General features: G+C 47.0%; 2 protein-coding genes across 6 annotated transcripts; one reads left to right on the top strand and one right to left on the bottom strand.

The window, feature by feature from the left end:
• The first annotated feature begins 210 nt into the window (after positions 1-210).
• On the top strand, positions 211-14,339 carry LOC131880970 (mitogen-activated protein kinase kinase kinase 15-like). 5 transcript variants are annotated; one of them, XM_059227704.1, is made up of 14 exons: positions 211-1,318; positions 3,938-4,216; positions 4,318-4,924; positions 5,023-5,225; positions 5,318-5,495; positions 5,586-6,388; positions 6,476-6,637; positions 9,463-9,960; positions 10,191-10,286; positions 12,428-12,767; positions 13,067-13,460; positions 13,564-13,958; positions 14,041-14,252; positions 14,322-14,339. In XM_059227704.1, exons 1-13 carry the CDS (start codon positions 558-560, stop codon positions 14,239-14,241), a joined length of 4,917 nt encoding a protein of 1,638 aa, XP_059083687.1. In that variant the 5' UTR covers positions 211-557; the 3' UTR covers positions 14,242-14,252; positions 14,322-14,339. The 5 variants fall into 5 exon arrangements, with proteins under 5 accessions (XP_059083687.1, XP_059083690.1, XP_059083686.1 ...); XM_059227703.1 differs by lacking the exon at positions 14,322-14,339 and having other exon boundaries at positions 213-1,318; positions 14,041-14,267; XM_059227707.1 differs by lacking the exons at positions 9,463-9,960; positions 14,322-14,339 and having other exon boundaries at positions 212-1,318; positions 14,041-14,267.
• An 18-nt stretch (positions 14,340-14,357) lies between these two features.
• LOC131880972 (protein GPR108-like) lies at positions 14,358-17,051 on the bottom strand. Its single transcript, XM_059227710.1, has one exon. The coding sequence runs from the start codon at positions 16,591-16,593 to the stop codon at positions 14,563-14,565; it is 2,031 nt and encodes a 676-aa protein (XP_059083693.1). The 5' UTR covers positions 16,594-17,051; the 3' UTR covers positions 14,358-14,562.
• Between the last annotated feature and the right edge of the window lie 2,426 nt (positions 17,052-19,477).

The raw sequence follows: 19,477 nt of genomic DNA, 5'->3' as shown, positions 1-19,477 counted from the left end.
CGGCGCGGGCGGCGCGGGCGGCGCAGACCATCATGATGGCACACATGTGGAACACGTAGTCCATGCGCACCTGTCCAGGCCGGCCGGCCGGCCCTCGCCCCTTTCCCCGCTCAGCTCAAGCCACCAGCAGACTAGCTAGGCGATTGAGTGTGCGAGTGTGTGAGGTGAGTGTAGGTGGCCGGGGGCTGACACAGGCCGTCCATGAGGCTGGTGAGAGACGGCGTGACGGACTGACTGACTTCCAGGACACACACTCACACAATAGATGATAATACCACCGGATTAGCCGTCATCCCCCTCATCATCAAAACCAGCCAAGCCTTTCCACTCAAGGACCCAAGCTTAGCCCGCACCCCGCCCATCATCCCCCGAAGGCACCCAAGACAAAATCCATTGTGGACCCATCCCGCCCAGATACGCGTGACTCAAGCCTGGTCCATTCCGCTAGGACGGACGGGCCCATGGCTGGGATCTGGGGCATCTTCAGTGGGTGTGTCAGCCCTGCGTCCGGCTCACGATCTTCAATCGAGTAACGGGGCAGTGCTCCGTCCAGCCCCATGAACGCCTCGGCCAGTAGTGCGTCCATGCACGAGCCCGAGGGGGTGGTCTTGTCCTCGGGCGTGGCCGTCATGGCCGCCCTGGCTCCGACTGAGGGCCTGCCGGGTGCCCCGGGTCCCCCGGGTCCCCCGGGTCCCCAGACCGACTCTTTAGGCTCGCGCTCCGACCACTCTGGCAAGACTACGCTCTCGGCGCCCACGGCCGCCGGCTCGAGCGCTGGCTACCCGCCGGGTTCGTCGGCCGCCTCGGCCGTGGCCGCCAGTCAGCTCAAGCCCAAGATGGAAGTGGTGTGCGTGATCGACACGCACAGCACGCGCTTCCTGTCCGAGCGGAAATTGGCCTGGGAGGAGGTCAAGTTCGCCTGCGGGCTGATGACCTCACCCTTACACGAGGTGGTCCAGCTCCAGTTCGAGAAGCTGGACTTTGGTGAGGCCAATGTATTGGACTTGTTCTACAACGCAGACGTGGCCATCATCGACTTGTCGGTGGTGGTGCAGCAAAGCTCGCTCTTCTACCATTTGGGCGTGCGCGAAAGTTTCGGCATGCGTCAGAACATCCTGCTCTACTTGGACTCGAACGGCGAGGAGACCTTGGCCTTGAAGCACTCCTGCGTCAACTACGCCTTTGTCAGCTACCACGTGCCCTCGGATCACGGCACGCCCATGGTCACGGACGCCACAGGCGTCTATGAGACGGGTCAACGGCTCTCTTTGGCCACCAAGCTCAAAAACTTGTTCCAGGAGATGGAGATTCAATCCAAGTAAGACACCATTATTCGTTCAGATTCAACCTGGGTTCGAGTCCATTCGTCTATTGAGTGGCTTAATGGCTTAACAATTTGAAATGCTTTTTATCATTACATCAATGTACGTAACATATCTTTGGGGCATTGACTCTCATCAAGACTAGATTGACAGTGAATCAAACCAGAGGAGAGTTCTTTAGAGTCCTTACTTAGCTCGGATTTTGGTACTTGGACATTATTTGTACGAAAAAACGCTGACCGGATGGAGTGCCTAATGGGGATGCTCCTTGTGAGTAACGTCCAAGTCTAAAAACTCCATAGTAAGAGCGTTGAAAAAACAAGCCTCTGGCTAGCAATAACGAGGGTAATGGAATAATAATAAATAAAAGATTAGTTATTGTCACGTGGCAAAAAGTGACACTACTTTCAAAGTGCCTGAAATCAAATTATACCAATTCTTGGCTAAAAAAATTCCCAAACACATACAGGCATTTTTCTACTTCAGAAAATGATGGCTAACAATTTTGATTATATTGTTTTACTGTATTCTAGCCCCCATAAACAAATTTACATGCACCCATTATAAAAACTACAACTTCCCAAAACCTATTCGATGGAAATTGGAATCATATTTATATATATAGTTAGCACTCGATTATTAAATTATGATATCATCTATTACACCCGCTACATAGGCACATGGGTTATAATGATCCAAACATCATCGTTTTTAGCCCCAAAATGCCCCCGTTATATGTTAATTCAATTTCCCAAAGATCTAATATGAATTTTCAATATCACAAAAAGGAAAGATTAATTTTCCTTTTCTTGCATAGTCTCACAACAACTAAAAATGCTAATAATGTTACTTAAAACACTGAAAGTGTAATCTTTGAAACTATGTTTAACAATTATCATGAGTTCACTTAGTTACGCATTCACATTTCACTCATGAGTTCTGAAGACAATACATACAATAGACAGTGTTAATGTGTTTTAGATTTGGTCGTTTCTTGAATATTTGTTGAAACTGATTAAAAATGGCGTCTTTGAGGCTTCATTGATTTTTGTGAAATTTTCTGACTACTCAACTTAGTGCCCTTTGAATGGTTCAAAATAAATTTTCAAAAATCTGCTCTTTTTGAGGGTTTTAGATATGGTTGCCTAACATTTTGAGTTAATTTGAAATTATGCAAGAAAAAGAAAAATAATCTTTCATTGCTGTGATATTGAAAATCTACAAAAATTCTTTGGGAAATTGAATTAAGATATAACCGGGTCATTTTGGGGCTAAAAACGATGAAATTGAGACCACTATATCCCATGTAACTAATTTGCAGTGCAATCGATGATATCATAATTTATAGCCAAGTGCTACTAACCCAATTTTCATTGAATAGGCTGTGGGAAATTTTACCTTTTGTAATGGTTTTAAGTTCGTAAGTTTTTTATGTGAGCTAGAATACTGCAAAACAATCAAGTCAGATGATTTTCAGAGGTAAAAAATGCCTAGATGTGTTTGTCACGGTGTTCAAAGACACCGTTCCAGAGAAATACCCACACACAAGTGATAGATTGTTGAGTTTTATTGAAATTGAGTAAGTTTGAACGCATTTTTATGTCAATGATTTAGGAAAAGTTAGTATGAATCAAATAGTAGTGCTGCGTGTGTCTTCAATATCTTGAAAATGTATTTGAAGTTGCTAGAGATGAAAAAAGAACAACTACATAGTTCATTATGATTCTTTTGGTCTTGTCAAATCTTCATTTTTTTCATTTGACTCATTAGAGTGTAGTTTAATATCTACAAATAAATATGCCAGTGTCGTATTTGGACAGACGCATTGCTTTTTTACACGTCAACTGACTAGAACTGTGGTATCATGTTCGACTAAATTACGTGCGTACAACTCAATAAATGAATAATCTTCTCGTCTTGAACTGCTGGGATTCCAATCCCGGTAGCGGTAAGGAAGTCCGCAAAAAAAAAAATCGTTATTTTCTTACTTCCTCGGAACAAAATAAATTGAATGGAAGACTACCAAAGTTTCATCTTACTTTTCTTGAACATGTCTATTATTGGCGTTAACGATTTGAAGTTTTTTTTGCTCACGCTTCATAAGNTTTAGGAAAAGTTAGTATGAATCAAATAGTAGTGCTGCGTGTGTCTTCAATATCTTGAAAATGTATTTGAAGTTGCTAGAGATGAAAAAAGAACATTTTCTTACTTCCTCGGAACAAAATAAATTGAATGGAAGACTACCAAAGTTTAATCTTACTTTTCTTGAACATGTCTATTATTGGCGTTAACGATTTGAAGTTTTTTTTGCTCACGCTTCATAAGTCTGTCTACCCAGTGCTTGTGATAAGCAACTTAGCTCACATTTTATGTCCTTGTTAGAAAGCGAATTGTAGTACTTAAAAACATCAGCCATTCGCCTGAGCTGAGCGGAACTAACGCTTCTTGGTCGTCCTGACCGGTTTTGCCTAGAGTTTTGCCGCACTCTGAGATGATGTATGTATGTCTTGATGTTGCACGATGCCTCCCAACCATGTCACAAGCATTTGGTCTCACCCGTTCCACCCACTGATTGGTTTCACAGTTCCCATTTTTTGCTGTTCCTCCGCCCACAGAGTGCACATGAAGGAAAAGTTCCTGTCGGACCTTCGGAAATGCCGAGAAACGCTCACCGGCGAGAGCCTCAAGAAAGGCCTGCATAATATGCGTCGCCGTTTGGACGACCCGAATGTGATCTCCGGAGAAGTGGTTCATAACATGCTGATCAGCTTCCGCGAGATCCAGGACTACGATGCCATGGTCCAGTTGGTTCAAGATCTCAAGACGTTGCCCAATCGGAAGAACTATACCCACAATCCGGCCATCATTTTTCTGTTTGCTTTCGCCCTCAATCGGTGAGTCAATTTCCCGATTGAAAGAAAAATACAATGATAATAACAAGATGGAAAATGAACTTATGTTGACTTTTTACCCTTTTCCTGCTTTCTTCGGATAGTCGTCACAAGGACGGGGATCGGGAAAAAGCCTATCAGGTGATTACGAAGGCCTTGGAGAGGAAAGAGAACGAGGTGCCGGACATCATTTGCTTGTGTGGGCGGATCTGCAAGGACAAGTTCGTGGAGTCTGAATACACGGACACGATCATGCTGAATCAAGCCATCCATTGGTATCGGCGCGGTTTTGAGGTCCAGCCCAACGAGTACGCGGGCATCAATCTGGCCACACTCCTCGTGGTCCAAGGCAACGAGTTCGCCACCTCGCCCGAGCTCCAACGCATCGGCATGAAATTGAACAATCTCATCGGGAAGAAGGGCAGCTTGCACTCGCTGGAGGACTACTGGGACGTGGCCACGTTCTTTGAGATCTCGGTGCTGGCCGAGGATTACGGCAAGGCTATTCAGGCCTCGGAATGCATGTTCAAATTGAAGCCGCCCAATTGGTACCTCAAGTCTACCATTGGCAACATCAAGCTGATTTCCCGCTTCCGGAAGAACCACAACGAGAGCGAGGCCATGTTGCCTGAGCGGCAGATCTTCAACTTTTGGGTCGATTATTTCGTGGACGCGTGTGCCGATGATCCTGGCGACATGATCCGATTCCCGGTAAAACCCTGAAATCGTAGTGCATCTCTAAATTCGAGTGATGAGGGCTTCATCAGATGTGTATCCATCATCTATACATATGTATTTGTACATTTCAGATTCTGATTTGGGAGCCTTCCAAAGTGTACATGCCCAGTTATGTGACGGTGAATATCGATAGCGAGGAGCAATCCTTACAGATCTCCAATCTGTGCCAAAAGTGTTTGGTCAGTCAGTTGCAGGGCTCGGCCCAGTCGTCGAGTAATAAGTGCAACAAACTCCACACATGGCTCCTCACTGCACCCATGATTAAATCCGTCACGTGAGAATCTACTTTGATTTGATACACCAAGGACCCTTGATCACTTGATTCGATGTCCCCATCCACGTCGCTCTCTATTTCTCTCTGTCCAGGGCTTATCGCCGAGATGATCGCTGTCTTTTCCTCTACGTGCACTCGGACGACTTTCAAATGTATTTCCCGTCTGAATCTTGGCGCCAAAAGTTCTTCGACCTCGTGCTCAACGTGACCGCCAATGAGGAGGGAATGATTGCGGATCTGGACCAAGCCCTCAATTCGGAAACGCTCTCGGTAATAATCCCGCAGTCCTATGCCTATGTTTAGCCCAATGCCGATCCATCGGTAAGATCCCATTTTCATTGTCTCAATTCATTTATGTAGTTTGAATACGACGTGGATGACCAGGGTCGAAAAGTGCTCTTGGGTCGAGGCACATACGGCGTAGTGTATGCCGCTCGAGACCTGAACACGCAAATCCGTGTGGCCGTTAAGGAGGTGCCGGAGAAGAACCTGGGTGATGTCCAGCCTTTGCACGAGGAAATCAAGCTCCACTCGCAGTTGCGTCACAAGAACATTGTCCAATACCACGGATCCCTGTCCGAGGACGGCTTCTTCAAGATCATCATGGAACAGGTGCCGGGGGGATCCCTCTCGGCTCTGCTCCGCTCCAAATGGGGCCCGCTCAAGGGCAACGAGAGCACCATTGCTTACTACTCCAAGCAGATCCTCGAGGGGCTCAAGTATCTTCATGACCAGAAGATCGTACATCGAGACATCAAGGGCGACAACGTCCTGGTGAACACCTACAGTGGCGTGGTCAAGATCTCGGACTTCGGCACGTCCAAACGGCTGGCCGGACTCTGTCCCGACACGGCCACATTCACGGGCACCCTCCAATACATGGCCCCGGAGGTGATTGATCGCGGCCAGCGAGGCTATGGACCTCCGGCCGACATCTGGTCGTTGGGCTGCACGGTGGTGGAGATGGCCACCGGCCAACCCCCATTCATTGAATTGGGCTCTCCGGAAGCGGCCATGTTCAAGGTGGGCTACTACAAAATGCATCCCGAGGTCCCCAAAGAGCTCTCCGAGCGGGCTCAGCAGTTCATATTGCGCTGCTTTGAGCCGGATCCTGACAAGCGCGCCAACGCGTCCGAACTGTTGGACGACCAGTTTATCACAGAGTAAGAAGTAGCCAGTTGCATTGGGGATGATGTCAAATCGTAGGAAGCTCACGTTAACGATTGGTTTGTCATTCTTTGGCCTTTCAGTATGGGTAAGAAGAAGAAGACGAGCACCCGCCTGAATGTTCACGCCCAGCCGTTGGTGGCTCAACAGCCAGAATTTAGCCGGAGCACTTCCATGCCCGTGGACAAATTCAGTCGGACTCTCTCCAGAATGGTGAACTCGCCTGAAGACATTGCAGAGAACAGGTAGGACCCGTGTTGGTGGAGGTGATACACGCTTTGGTTTTGACGTATCCTTTGTGGTAGGATCTCAATATATGGTGTACGTGCATGGTAAATTCCCGCCCTTGAAAAAGGGCTACTGAATGGTGATTGTTGGCCTTTCTTAGCTTGGTGGTACTTCGACATCAAAGTATCATGATTTTCATTGAAATAATGCTAAAGCTAGTGGAATCAATCAGGCATAAACTTAAAAACGAGCTCAGCATGCCGCATTGCGCTCGGGTTGAATGGAGTTTCCTTTGATTTAGATTAGTACTTATATCTGTCAAAATATGACAAGAGTTTCCTAACCAAGTAATGGACAGCGCAGTATATGGGGTGTTGCGAAAGTAAAAGACCGCCTCCAGTTTTCAAATGTCCTAACTTTTTCAAACGTACATTGATGTAGTAAATCAAAAGGTTGTTGAAGGCACACAAACTGCAGATCACCAATTCTCAGAAATAGGGGTCGGAAAAACAGTTCCAATTTTCTGTCTAAATAGTTGTTCAGGTTGTAAAAATCAGCCGAAAAAGTTCTAAAAACGAAAAGGAAGTGAAAAAAAGTTGTAATATGTTTGGTCATACCAATACTTTGGTGGTTTTCAAGGCAAAAGATGCATTTCTATGAAGAGATGGTCAAAGTAAAGAACCTGGCTAGAACCAAGAAGAACTCAAACTCAAGTGCTTGGTGGAGTTCTTGCTAGAACATTGCAAAAGCGAGGTAAATGTTATCTTGATTTTTTTTATCAATTTGCAGGTTTTCGCCAAAAATGATATGTTAAAAAATCCATGTGGAATATAATTCTAAATTTTGCCAAAACATGACAAAAAGCCTTCAATATCCCCCAAATTCGTCGGTTTTAGGTCATTTTGGGGGTGAAGATTCGCGAAAGTGTTTGCCTCAAAATGTTCAAATCAGTTCGAAACATGATTTAACTTTAAAGAAACTCATTCTGACCCCTACTTGTAAATATGAAACGATTTGAAATTAAAATCTAGTTGAATCAGCTCATGTAAAATAAGTTTAGTAAAAGAATCATGCCAGAGGAAAGTCCATTAGGACATAAGTCCTACTCATCATTCACTGCTGCTCTCTTAAAAGATGTTTCAAGGGAAGTTAAACGAGTTCTGAGACATAGATATGGAATCTGGCCTACAGCTAGACTTTTTCGCCGTTGTAAATTCAAGCGGCACTCATAAATCAGATGGTCCAAAGTTTACCATTGCTAGAGATTTCGAACCTCTGAAAAGCACCTTGAAATGGCATGGTGTAAAGTTAAACCTTCTATGTAGTACAATCTGATTTATCTAAACGGAAAAGAAAACCCACGAGAGGTTTGTTTTTGTCTTTGCAACCAGAGGAAAAGATTCGTACTATGCTAGGCCAAAAACGCAGCTTGCTTATTTGGATATTGAAGCTGGAAAGGAAGATGACGTCATTGTCAAATTCCCACCCGTAATTTTGAGGTTAATAGTTTGTAGTTAAAGGATTAAATCAAAGTTTCAGTTTGTTTGCTCATGATAGGAATGGTACATGTAACAGAGCATTTTAATAAACTGTCACAGTTTTACTCATTGCCATGCTTAAAAACTAATTTTAGCAAAAAAGATAAAGCTGTTTTTCAACTTACGGTTTTTTTTTTTGGTGCGGACTTCCTTACCGCTACCGGGATTGGAATCCCAGCAGTTCAAGACGAGAAGATTATTATTTATTATACTTGACTTTTATTTATATATGTTATTTGATCGACCAACGAATTGGAGTTGACTGATCTGGCTAATCCTTGAATATAAGGTTGATCCGGAATTTTAGTCAAAAATTTGTCCAAGTCTGACTTAAATCTTGCTACTGGATCAACCCCTACATAAGCCCTACGAATATTTGAGGGCAGCAAATTGAACAATGAAGGAGCCCGAGAAAGAAGAGAGTTGGACTTCATTGTTTTAACTAGCCTGGATTCTCGAGGGCTTGAAGGTGCTCTCAAAACGCACATTAAGCCTCTACGGTCACTACAATTGACCCTAGAGCCTGCAAATTGAACAATGAAGGTGCTCGAGAAAGAAGAAATTATAAATTCATGGTTACAAATATAATTTATGTCACTGAAAACTCTGGTGACCCATTACCTCGTTTTTTTATCCGTGTCTAGGCATGAAAATTATTTTGAATGAAATGTGCACCTTGGCACCCATGTTTTGATTCAAGGCAATATCATTCATGATTCAGGCTTCGGTAGTTCTAAAGAAAACCCAGTTTCAGCACAAACTAGCTAGTCCTGGGCAGTCGCTGAGACTGCCACGCTTTTTTCATGACACGCTTTTTGGCTCTGGCAGTAAGAATATAATGGAATCAGCTCAGCCTTCAATCATTCATTGTCCCTTATTGTCCCAAGAAATGTACAGAGAATTAGACTATTCGGTTTTTTCTTACCCTTTTCTAACCCAAATTTGCAGTCCAATACGAAGACATGTTTGCACAGACTAGAGCTTGACTCGTTTTGTGTCAATATTTTTTGAGCTGGTTAAGACCGAAATTGTCCACTCTTATCCTTAGTCTATTGATGTATGTAAAAAAACCATTCAGTTGTATTTTCCCACAACCTTACCACTAAAATGGGGGCGATCCTAAAATTCCGACTCCATCCTTGGGTTTAACTTTTTCTAAGGTTAAAAATCATGAAAACGCTGAAATAAAAATCCGCACTTAATTTAACCCTCTGAACCATCTTCCCGAATCCTCATTTTTTGCACTTTTAACCTGCACTTTTTCAATGGCTGTTGACTAACATCACGTTGCATCTTTCCCTTAGAGTGTTTGCGAAATCGAGATCGGCCTTGGCCATAACCACCTCCTCCGTGCCCTCCACCCGTAACACTATGAACAACTTTAACAACAGCAACAATATTAATAATGATAAGAACAGCCGAAACGACGACGACGACAACAACAACAACAACAACAACCCCCTCAAGCACTCTGGTCCTAATTCGGCACCTCTTGAGCATGGCCTGTCACACGTGACCTTCATCCCGAGCAGCATCCTACCAAAAGTACTAACCGCCCATCCCATGTTGAGCACCAATCCTGTTCCCATCCCTCGCTCATCCCATGGTAACACCAACGGCATCATCACTAATGCCCTTCATGGGAATGTGGTTGACCCTAAACGCAGGACTAATCTCCAACATCCTCACCGCCCGCCCCATTTACTGATCCCCAACAACAATCATAACCCTCCCAAAGGTGACGCCCTGTCCTCGTTCTCGGGCTTCGAGTCCGACTTGACCACCCACGACACGTTCGACAGGTAATTGAAGCCCACACTAATGGCGTGTTTCCGTCTCTTTTCTTTTTTTTTATATGTGCCTACGAACGTATTTCCAATTCCCATTGGGTGTCTTCGACCTATTCTTATCGCTTCTACTACTACTACTACTACTTCTATTGCTACTACTCTTCGTGTGTGGATGTGGTGGATCTCCCTTTGCTCCTCCTCTTCTATTTGTGTCTGTTGTTCATGTGTTCTGGCCAGTTTAGCGAGAGCACCTCCTCATCCTTGATCAACCGCAAGATCAGCTTGGACTCGGGATGGCATTCCGCCCACGACTCCACGGGCATGGCCCTCACACCCAGGTAGGCCCATGAACCGGAAGAAGAAAAATCCACTCACTCGCGCACATCATGATATCATGACACTCAATTTCGATCCACTCAATCTTGGAGGACCGTTTTGGCCGTTTTCCTCTCATTGCAAGTGTAGTACGTAGTAGAACGTGTAGTTAAGGAGGGAGTTACCGGTTAATTACTGCCACTTGGATCCAACGAGATGCTGCGGTGACGCTTCAAATTTGGTCAGGAACCTTAAACAAGTTCGATTTTTTGATTAAAGCGACCTCGAACGTGCCTTTTTAAAATTGAAGTTCACCTCATCTTTGAAACAAATTTCATTTTTTTTTACTAGAGGCTATCTTGAACATATCTCGTACTCACTGTTTTGTTGTCCCTTAACATGTCGGTTTCATAGAGACTCGCTCTTCATCGTTACGCATGCGTCGAAGGCCTCTGTCGCCCGAAAATGGGCCTGGATTGGAAATTCCCGGTCCCAAGCTTGTCTGAGATCTGTTCCAGACGAGTAAAGTTGTTCAGAGATCGACCACTTAAAACCGGTTAGAATCATAGGAGAACTATCTAGATAACATTTATCTGGATCGCGAAGACGATGGATTAAAGAGCACTCCCTGGCTGCCTTAAAGCTCTCTAGCGTAATAAACCAAGTTCACTTTGTTGTAACGTGATCAAAATGTTTATTATTTAACTGTTTTATGGCCCTTAGTCAACCCAAATCAAGGTTGGAGAAGGGTCTGCCTGAACTGAGGATGAGTCACTGACATCGTAGTGTTTCTTCCTGGCTGTGACGTCATTTTGGGACGGCAAACGACGAGTCTGGCTGGCTCTTCGGCTTTTCGGCTTCTCAGCTTCTCTGCTTCTCAGTCTCTACTATACTCTTTATACATTCTTGTTCGACGGAGAGAAAAACTTGGATGAGCTCACGTTTCTGATTATTTCGCTTCCAAGAACAAGAACCATGACAACAGGACAAATGGGAATTGGCAGTTTAGTCGGTGTTGGCGAGGGCCAATTCTATCATGGTTATCATGGCTGATGGTGTGAAGATATTCCAATAGTGCTAGCTACTCGCTTATCATTAGCTGGTTCACGGACGGATCATTGTTAAGTTGTTATCGGGGATCCGAGTCTTTGTCTGATAAGAAACCTCTACTCGATCTCTAGTAGCCTCTTGAGTCTTCCTTGGAGTTGAATCCTCGAACACGGAAAGACTGGACAAGGTGGCTTGGATGATGGTCTGTCTCCTGGTGTTGTTATTGTTGTTGTTGTTGGGACTGGGGATCAATCATCGTCATTATCAACTGCAACAACAACAATCACATCAACAATCACATCAACAATCACATCATCTTCAACGTCATCGTTGTGCCGGATTCAAACGACAAATCGGAACTGAGACCTGGACAGACAGCACGACGAGGGGTTTGCTGATGGTCGAGGTAGTGATTACGCCACCCCTCTGGGTGTCTTGACTCATGGACTCAATTTGGACTTCGAGGTCAGCAGACAGTGGAAGATCAACTTATCAGCATTTAAGAACCGTTCGCTCATTCAATTAAGCCATCATGCCGATTCGCAATCGCATCAAAAAGATCGGCCTCAAATTGGAGATCCCCGTCCCTCGATTGTCCCCTCGTGATTGGAGCACGCCCTACCACCGACCCCTCATTCGTGCCCCCGAGACCATCGAGACCATCGAGACCATCGAAACCACATGGACGAGGCACGATCAGGCTTCGCGCACTCTCTTGAAAAATTGGGATTTGAACCACCGGACGACCATTCGCCCGACATCTCATTGCGCCATGCCTCGCCCTGAGAATCGCTTCTTTAGCCAATGGCGCCGAAATCAATCGCCAGCCTTCACCTTGACACGCATGGAACAGGAAGCCAGTTCCATGGCGTCGTTCTCTAGATCTCGCAAGTTCCACCCGACAACTACCACGCAACGCTTTCACCAATCCTATCTCCATTACCATCATGCTCACAAGAGACAGGCTCGTCCACGGTACACCTATACCACATACTAACCAACCGTCTTCCCTCTCGATCGATTCAGCGTCCCGTCCATTATGTGATCATCCTAGTATATCCGGATCTTGTCGTACGTACTCACTCATAGTCGTTCTGCTCTTACTTATTTCTAGCGGCTCCGGGATTGGGAACAACAGTCCTTGTTTGGAAGGCAGTATCTCCTCGTCCCACGTGCTGACGCCCACGGATCAGTTGGATGGCGATCCCCTGCTCAATTTGGAGGCTCGTCGCTCATCCTCGGGTGGATTACTCTCGCCAGATGTAATCCTGGAGCAGATCAAGAGTGCCGACGGATTCGAGGGTGGCAACGATGGAGACAACTTCTACTTGTTAAAGAAGGACTCGCAAAGGCGGTTGACGTTAGTCAAGGTGCTTCAGATCGATCGATCGGCCATTTGTCGACAGTGGCTTCAACTCACCGCCAAAGACATCCCGGATTTGTGCTTGAACCAGGTGGGTAACGAAAAAAGAACAGCCCACCGACCGAGCCCTGACAGTATGACACTGATTGTGGCAGACCAAATCGTCTAAAAACATAGCTGACTTTATGGAGAGCAAAGCAAAATGGTCGTTCGTTCATCAGTATTCCGAAATTGATTTGTCTCGAGTACTGTACTTGGTTTGTGTGAAAAGGGATGGATGGAATGGGCAAAATGCACTTCACTTTCGGATTTCGATTTTAGTATTATGATTCTTTCGAATGATGCTACTACTACTTTTATTAGTATCCAGAAGACTCCTTTGATTTCCAGGGCCACTTTCAATTGCTCTTGGATGGGATTCGGAGTTTCATCCCGGAACAAAACCGTCTGGCTTTAGAAGCGGCGCTCTCCAAACTTAAAGAGGAGCTGGATTTCGACGGAGCCAAGATCAATCAGATCTCGATCGCGCTCTATGCCTTCCAAGAGGCGGTGAATTCGTCGCTACGATCGCACAGTATCAAACCGCATTGGATGTTTGCTCTGGACAATCTCGTGCGGAGTGCAGTCCAAGCGGCGGTCACAATTCTGACGCCGGAATTAGGGGCCCATCTAGCCGACCCCGATATGGTTCTCGACGACCTCAAAGCCGGGGCCATGCTGGCCAATTCGGATGCCCATGCGGATCTAATGGGTGACCTGGCCGAAGCCCACAATGAGCCCGATGGTGAGCACAATCAGAAACGAAGCGGTACTCGTGACTGATGTCTGGAAGAGGAGATATCATCGAAAATGGTCTCCTTACTCTTTCTGTCATTTCATGAACTTAGGTGCGTCGACTTCGGGTGTGTCCACGGTGAATTCTAACCCTGGGGGCATTAATTCCATTGCGCAGCCCCATCCCCTTCATCACTTGCAGCAATTTCAGTTCTCCCACAATCAGGTGACGCACATGCGCGAGGAGAATGCCCGATTGCTGGGCCAACTTCTGGACCTGCAGCACAAGTACCAAGAGCTTTTGCGACAGAATCTGTCCGAGCAACGCCAACAACTGGTCAACCTCTCGGCTCAGAGCGCACCCAACACGCCCAACACGCCCTCCTTGTCCGTGGGAGCGGATGCTTCGTCCGAAAGCGGTGGAACATCGTGGACCCAGCCAGGGGCGGATGAGGAGCTGGTACGGTGGCTCAGAGAGCTCAACCTCCATGAGGGCTCCATTCAGAAGGTAAGAGCAAACAACCCAGATGTCCTGGGTCGACCTGCTTCCCGGACTGATCCCAATCACGTTTTGGAAACATGCGTTTCAGTTTGTTCAAGAAGAGCTCACCTATTCGGACGTGATAGGCCTCATGAGCCGAGACGATTTACGCCGACTGGGCTTGAAAGCCGGCCCGGAATTGCGCATATGGCAAGCTATTCAATGTCAGAGAGACGACAGATCCAAGATTTCTCGTCAAATCCCCATGCCATCATCTGCATCATCAGCATCAACAGCATCAACGTCCTAGTGAAAACAAACGTATATATATATATATATATGTGGTGCATCCTTCTATTTCTCTATTTTACACTCGTTTTATTCGAGAAGCAATAATTAACCTCAAAGTCAATAAAAAACATATAATAACAGGAACGCCAAGTTTAATGACTTGAGAGTGAGAAACTGAAAGAATACGACAAACGAACAATGCCTTATTAATATCTTTGACAGATCAAAACGAAAACATTTTATCTTTCATAATTGGAATAAAACTAACTATAATAATAATGAAGAAGAAGAAACCCGCCCAAGGCCTATGGCTCCATTCGGCGTGGCTGGATCTAGAGATCTAATCCAAGTCATGACTATTTTCCGGTCTTCGACCAGTAGCCGAGGCCAGGAATTGGGCACCACTTCGGTTGTTCTCCCGGACGGATTGGTCGGTGGGGAAGAACACCATGCCCTCATCGTCGTCACTGTCGTCTTCATCGTCGACCAAGAAGCGCTTCTTGCGCTTACTCACCCGCTCGTTGAGGCCGGTGGAGCCGATGAGCACCTCCTGCATGTCATAATCCTCGTCGTCCATGGGCACACTGAAGTACGGGTTGTCCGAGGCCGGTCGAAACTTGTAGCCGGTCATGACAAAAAAGACGAAGGTGGCCATTTCCTTGAACATCTCGTCCAGCCATTCGTACTTGAAGGGCACCGTGATCTGGAGCAAGTAGACGATAATGCGCGTGAAGTAGATATAGCACACGACCATGATGTAGAAATGGCGAAACAGCTTGAGCTTCTCCAACGACACGGTGGCCTTGCCGTCGGTCTGCGAGGACTCCTGCAAATGCCGGATGGACCACACCACCGGGAAAAGGATGGCGCCGCAACACAGGAGATCCACCAGGGTGAGCACCTCGCGCCACGAGTTGTGGTTGGCCTCGCCCTCCTCGGACTCCTCCACAATGATGTAGGCCACGTTAGCCAACACTTGCAGGGGCAGGACGATCATGAACATGCGCTTCTCCTTGTCCGAGAAGATGTGCTTGATGAAGACCCAGCCGGAACCGATCAGGATGATGGTGAAGAACAAGAGGGCGCCCTTGAGGAGATGCGTTACGTAGAAGAGGATGGCCCAACTTTCGATGTTGTGGCCGTGCTCTTCGATCTTTTGGTAGTTGATGCCGTGAAACAGGAGCGAGAGCGATTTCAAGTACACCAAAGCCGCCATGATCCAGTGAATGCGGAACACGCGCTCACTCCCGTTCTTGCGCAAGATGAACACCCAGAAGCAGCCCGACAAGAAGAACAACACGGCCATGAGAATGTAGAGCGCGGGCAACGGCATCTGACCGGCCGACAAATAGCTGTTGCCGTTTTTCTCCTCAATGTCCACCGCGAAATCGACCCGCAACTTGGGCCGGCCATCCCGGGCGTAATTGTAGCAATTGTGAAAGTACAACGAGTACAAGCCCTCCTCCTTTTCATTGGCCACGTAGATCACGAAGCTGGTGTTGTAATAGACCCGCCCATCCGGGCCCACACTTTGGTACAAGGGCAAGCTCAAGGGCGAACAGGGACCACCGGCCGGCGCGGGGGTGGTCAGCGCCGAGGACGAGCGCTTCTGGGGCGGGGCCGACTCGGGCGCCTCCGATTTCCGGGCCGGCCAAAGCGAGGGAAACATGCCCGAGTCGGAAAAGGTCTGCCCGCCCAAGGCGGCCTTGGCCAGGATGGCCTGCACAGGCTGGACGTTGGGGAAGATGTTGAGCGACTGGATGTTCTCGGAGCAGGACACCTCGGTCCGGTTGGTCTGGAAGTTGAGGCGGAAGCGGACCAAGCCGTTGCCACTGGGCCAACCGTGGCCCGCACTGGGCCGGTGAGCGGGGTGGAGACGCGCGGGACTGGCCCCGTGGCGGCCCGGGTCCGCTTCCAGAATGCACCGGAATTCTGACGTCTCCACGTACGGGTTGAGAGCGTCGTTGGTGGTGCGGTCAATGGAGAAGCCCAGGATGGGCACGGACGGGGCTGGTGCGCCCGCAGCCCAATGCGGGCCGTGGGTGTGGTTGAGGTCGTCCCGGGGGTTCTTCCTGTCGTGGATGCCGTCGTCGTCGTTGTGGTGGTCGTCGGCCGGCATGAGCGTGGGGTGCACGTGGAAGCCGGACACATTGACGGCCAGGAAGCCGCCGGCGTAGAAGCCGAAGGTGGAAATGGGGAAGAACCGGCGGGCGTCCGAGGCCAGCGCCAAATGATGCTTGCGAGCTTGGACTGTGACTCGGCCTCCGCCCCAGGCCCCCCAGATCACCACCAGCAAGAGCAGGCTCCACCGGACAGACTGACGGGCGGCTGAGCCCAGTGGCCTCAGCGTCGTCGTCGTCATCATCATCATCACCCACGGGACCACGGGACCACGGGACCACGGGACCACGGGACCAAGCTGCCCGCTCACTGGGTTACCACAACTCACAGCCTCCTGTAGATTTGTCTGAACTCAATCAGGGTCGGTCGATGGCTGAAAGGCTCCAAGGCTCAATGAGTGAAAGAAGTGAAAGGGCGAACGGGCCAATGGCGGGAATGGGCATCTGGATCCATTCTCAATCAAAGGCTGAGGCTCATTGATCACTCTCACTCTCCCGGTCTCTCCACTGTGAACTAGTGTGAACACACTGGGGCACTGGCACACTGGCACACGGTCTGGATCGGGTTCACTACTCCGGAGTTTCCTGCCTCTTGGATGATACCGTGTAACGCGTGTCACTCTATATATATCTACGTTCAACGAACGACTTCGGGATCCCTCTGTCAGCTGTTTGTATGGATGCTTCTCTTTTTCAAGTTCTAGATCTCCCACATTCATAAACAACTGACATTATTCCATGGAGTAAAATCAAAAACAACATGCCCAGCCCAACTTCACTGTCCATGCATTGAAGATTGACATTGATTTCATTTTATCTGTTCATCTAGTAATTTAGGCATTATTTTTGTCACCGTGGGCGTTGCCTGTTCATGTGAGTATAAAAGCAGACGGATCACGGTGACCATGCGGCAATTTCCTGCCACTCAATGTGGCTACCAATGATGCCCAGCAAATAATGATCCCAATTGGGGAATTAAACGTCAATCCTTTGAGGAAGGGCATATTTCTAAAATTGATTTGGCAAGATGCTATCATCAAATTCCAATGGCCGAGGAAGATATGACAAAGACCGCGGTAATCACATTTTTCAAGCTCTCCAAGATGCGTAGATGGTCTTTCACCCAACAGAATGCTTATTGGACATGTCATCAGAGCTGATTGCTCTTGGGCACAACATCTCAGCTCGACAAGTGTTGGACACTGGGGATAAATGGGTGCATGCAGTGAGGACTTGTTCATTTGATTTCAATTGCTTGAAAATAGTTTTTGACCACCATTCAATAAAAAATACAGGTACAATTAGAGACATCTTTCGTCATTTTGAATTTAGGGTTTGCCTGAATTGGTACAAAACATATTGATAACTTGGTTTGTATGAAGGAGAAACACTACTTCTTGATGTTTTTTCGGGTTCATCACATCATTTCAACGCATCTTTCCTTTCAGAATCTTTAGCTGGGGTACTGTATTGGTAGAGCAACCTAGAGGCTCTAGAGGAACCGCTTTCCAATTTGCAAGTCCTGGTTTGATCCCAGGGAAGTCGAGTTCAGGCTTCTTTGCGGTATTAATTACAGCAGAAGTTGAGGCTGTTAAAGCCTAAATGGGCGAACTTGCTATCATTCCCGAGGGTGAAGTAGTATTTAATGTTGGTTGTGATGACGAAGCGGGAATAGTCCTCATTGGGACACCCATCATTCAGCTAAAAACTGGCCAACCCAGAGAGCTACCATCTGACTTCGTAACAAACCATGGAGTGAACAAACCAACAAACAAACAAACGAAGACAGCTATTAGTTTTTCCTCTTCTCAAAGGGAATAAGAGTAGGAGATTTATAAAAGTAGGCGCGGTCCTGACGTTAGACTTGCCAGCACAATGAGTGTTCACTGGCCGGCAGTTGTGCTCGACAGTTTGATAGTGAAGCCGCCTAAAGAGTATGAAGCAGCCAAAAAATCCTTTAATGGGACATCTTTTGTTGAATATATTTTGTGCCCACTTGTTTGCTCATACTCACTCTAGTCAATTATAAAAACCATGCGTTTGTTGAATAACAACAGTTCTCCAACTCTCTCTGTCACACCAACTTGCCCTCCTAGCTAACTCAATTTCCAACAGGTTATGGGTTCAGCACTGCTTCCACTGCGATTGTGAAAAGTGTTTGGCGAGTTGAGTCTAGGAGGGTGGGGCAGCAATGCCCATGGAAAAGAGAGTTACTTGGGTGCCGAAAGGGATCGGCGGTTCGTGGTGGGCCTAATGTGCCCGGTTTGTGGTGGGCCTGTTGTGCCCGGTTCATGGAGGGGCTGTGTTTCCCCTGGAACCCCAATGGAGGGGCTGTGTTTCCCCTGGAGCCCGAATGGAGGGGCTGTGTTTCCCCTGGAGCCTGCAATGGTGGGCCATGAGTGCCCTGGAACCTGCAATGGTGGGCCATGAGTGCCCTGGAACCTGCAATGGTGGGCCATGAGTGCCCTGGAACCTATATGTGATGCCATGTGCAACAAGTGAGGGGAAGTGTTGAATATATTTTGTGCCCACTTGTTTGCTCATACTCGCTTCTAGTCATCACTCTAGTCAATTATAAAAACCATGCGTTTGTTGAATAAAACAACAGTTCTCCAACTCTCTCTGTCACACCAACTTGCCCTCCTAGCTAGCTCAATTTCCAACATCTTTTACCAATAAAAATCGTTCTGGGGTGACAGATGTGCCTCTGAAACAATGATGATGCGTGTTAATCATGAATTTGCCTCAGTTTGTGTTAAAAATGACATATTGCTGCAAAAACTTTATTGGCTGCAATTTTCCAACTTTTATGCGGCCAATCTTTAAACCCATTGATGGCTCAATACACATAAACCTAACCGCAACTAAAAGCAGGGCCTAGTGTTTTCTTTAGGTTTCTCTGTCTTTTAAATCAATTGAATGAATATGTGCAATGTTTTAACAAGCTTGTTGATGCTTGGAAATTGCTAATATGCCAAAAAAGATTTCACAAATGCTTGTTTAATGCCAAGCAGTTGACCAGACAGACGCTAGCAAATAAATTCCGAAAAGATCAATAATTAGCGTAAAAAATGCTACCTGGCCACTATTGGTGGGCGGTCTCTCCCTGTTTTCAGCAGCTCCTTCCCTCCCTCG

The sequence above is a fragment of the Tigriopus californicus genome, chromosome 5, assembly GCF_007210705.1.
Source record: "Tigriopus californicus strain San Diego chromosome 5, Tcal_SD_v2.1, whole genome shotgun sequence".
In the NCBI taxonomy this organism is placed as follows: domain Eukaryota; kingdom Metazoa; phylum Arthropoda; class Copepoda; order Harpacticoida; family Harpacticidae; genus Tigriopus; species Tigriopus californicus.
This window is presented reverse-complemented; position numbering and strand designations above follow the sequence as displayed.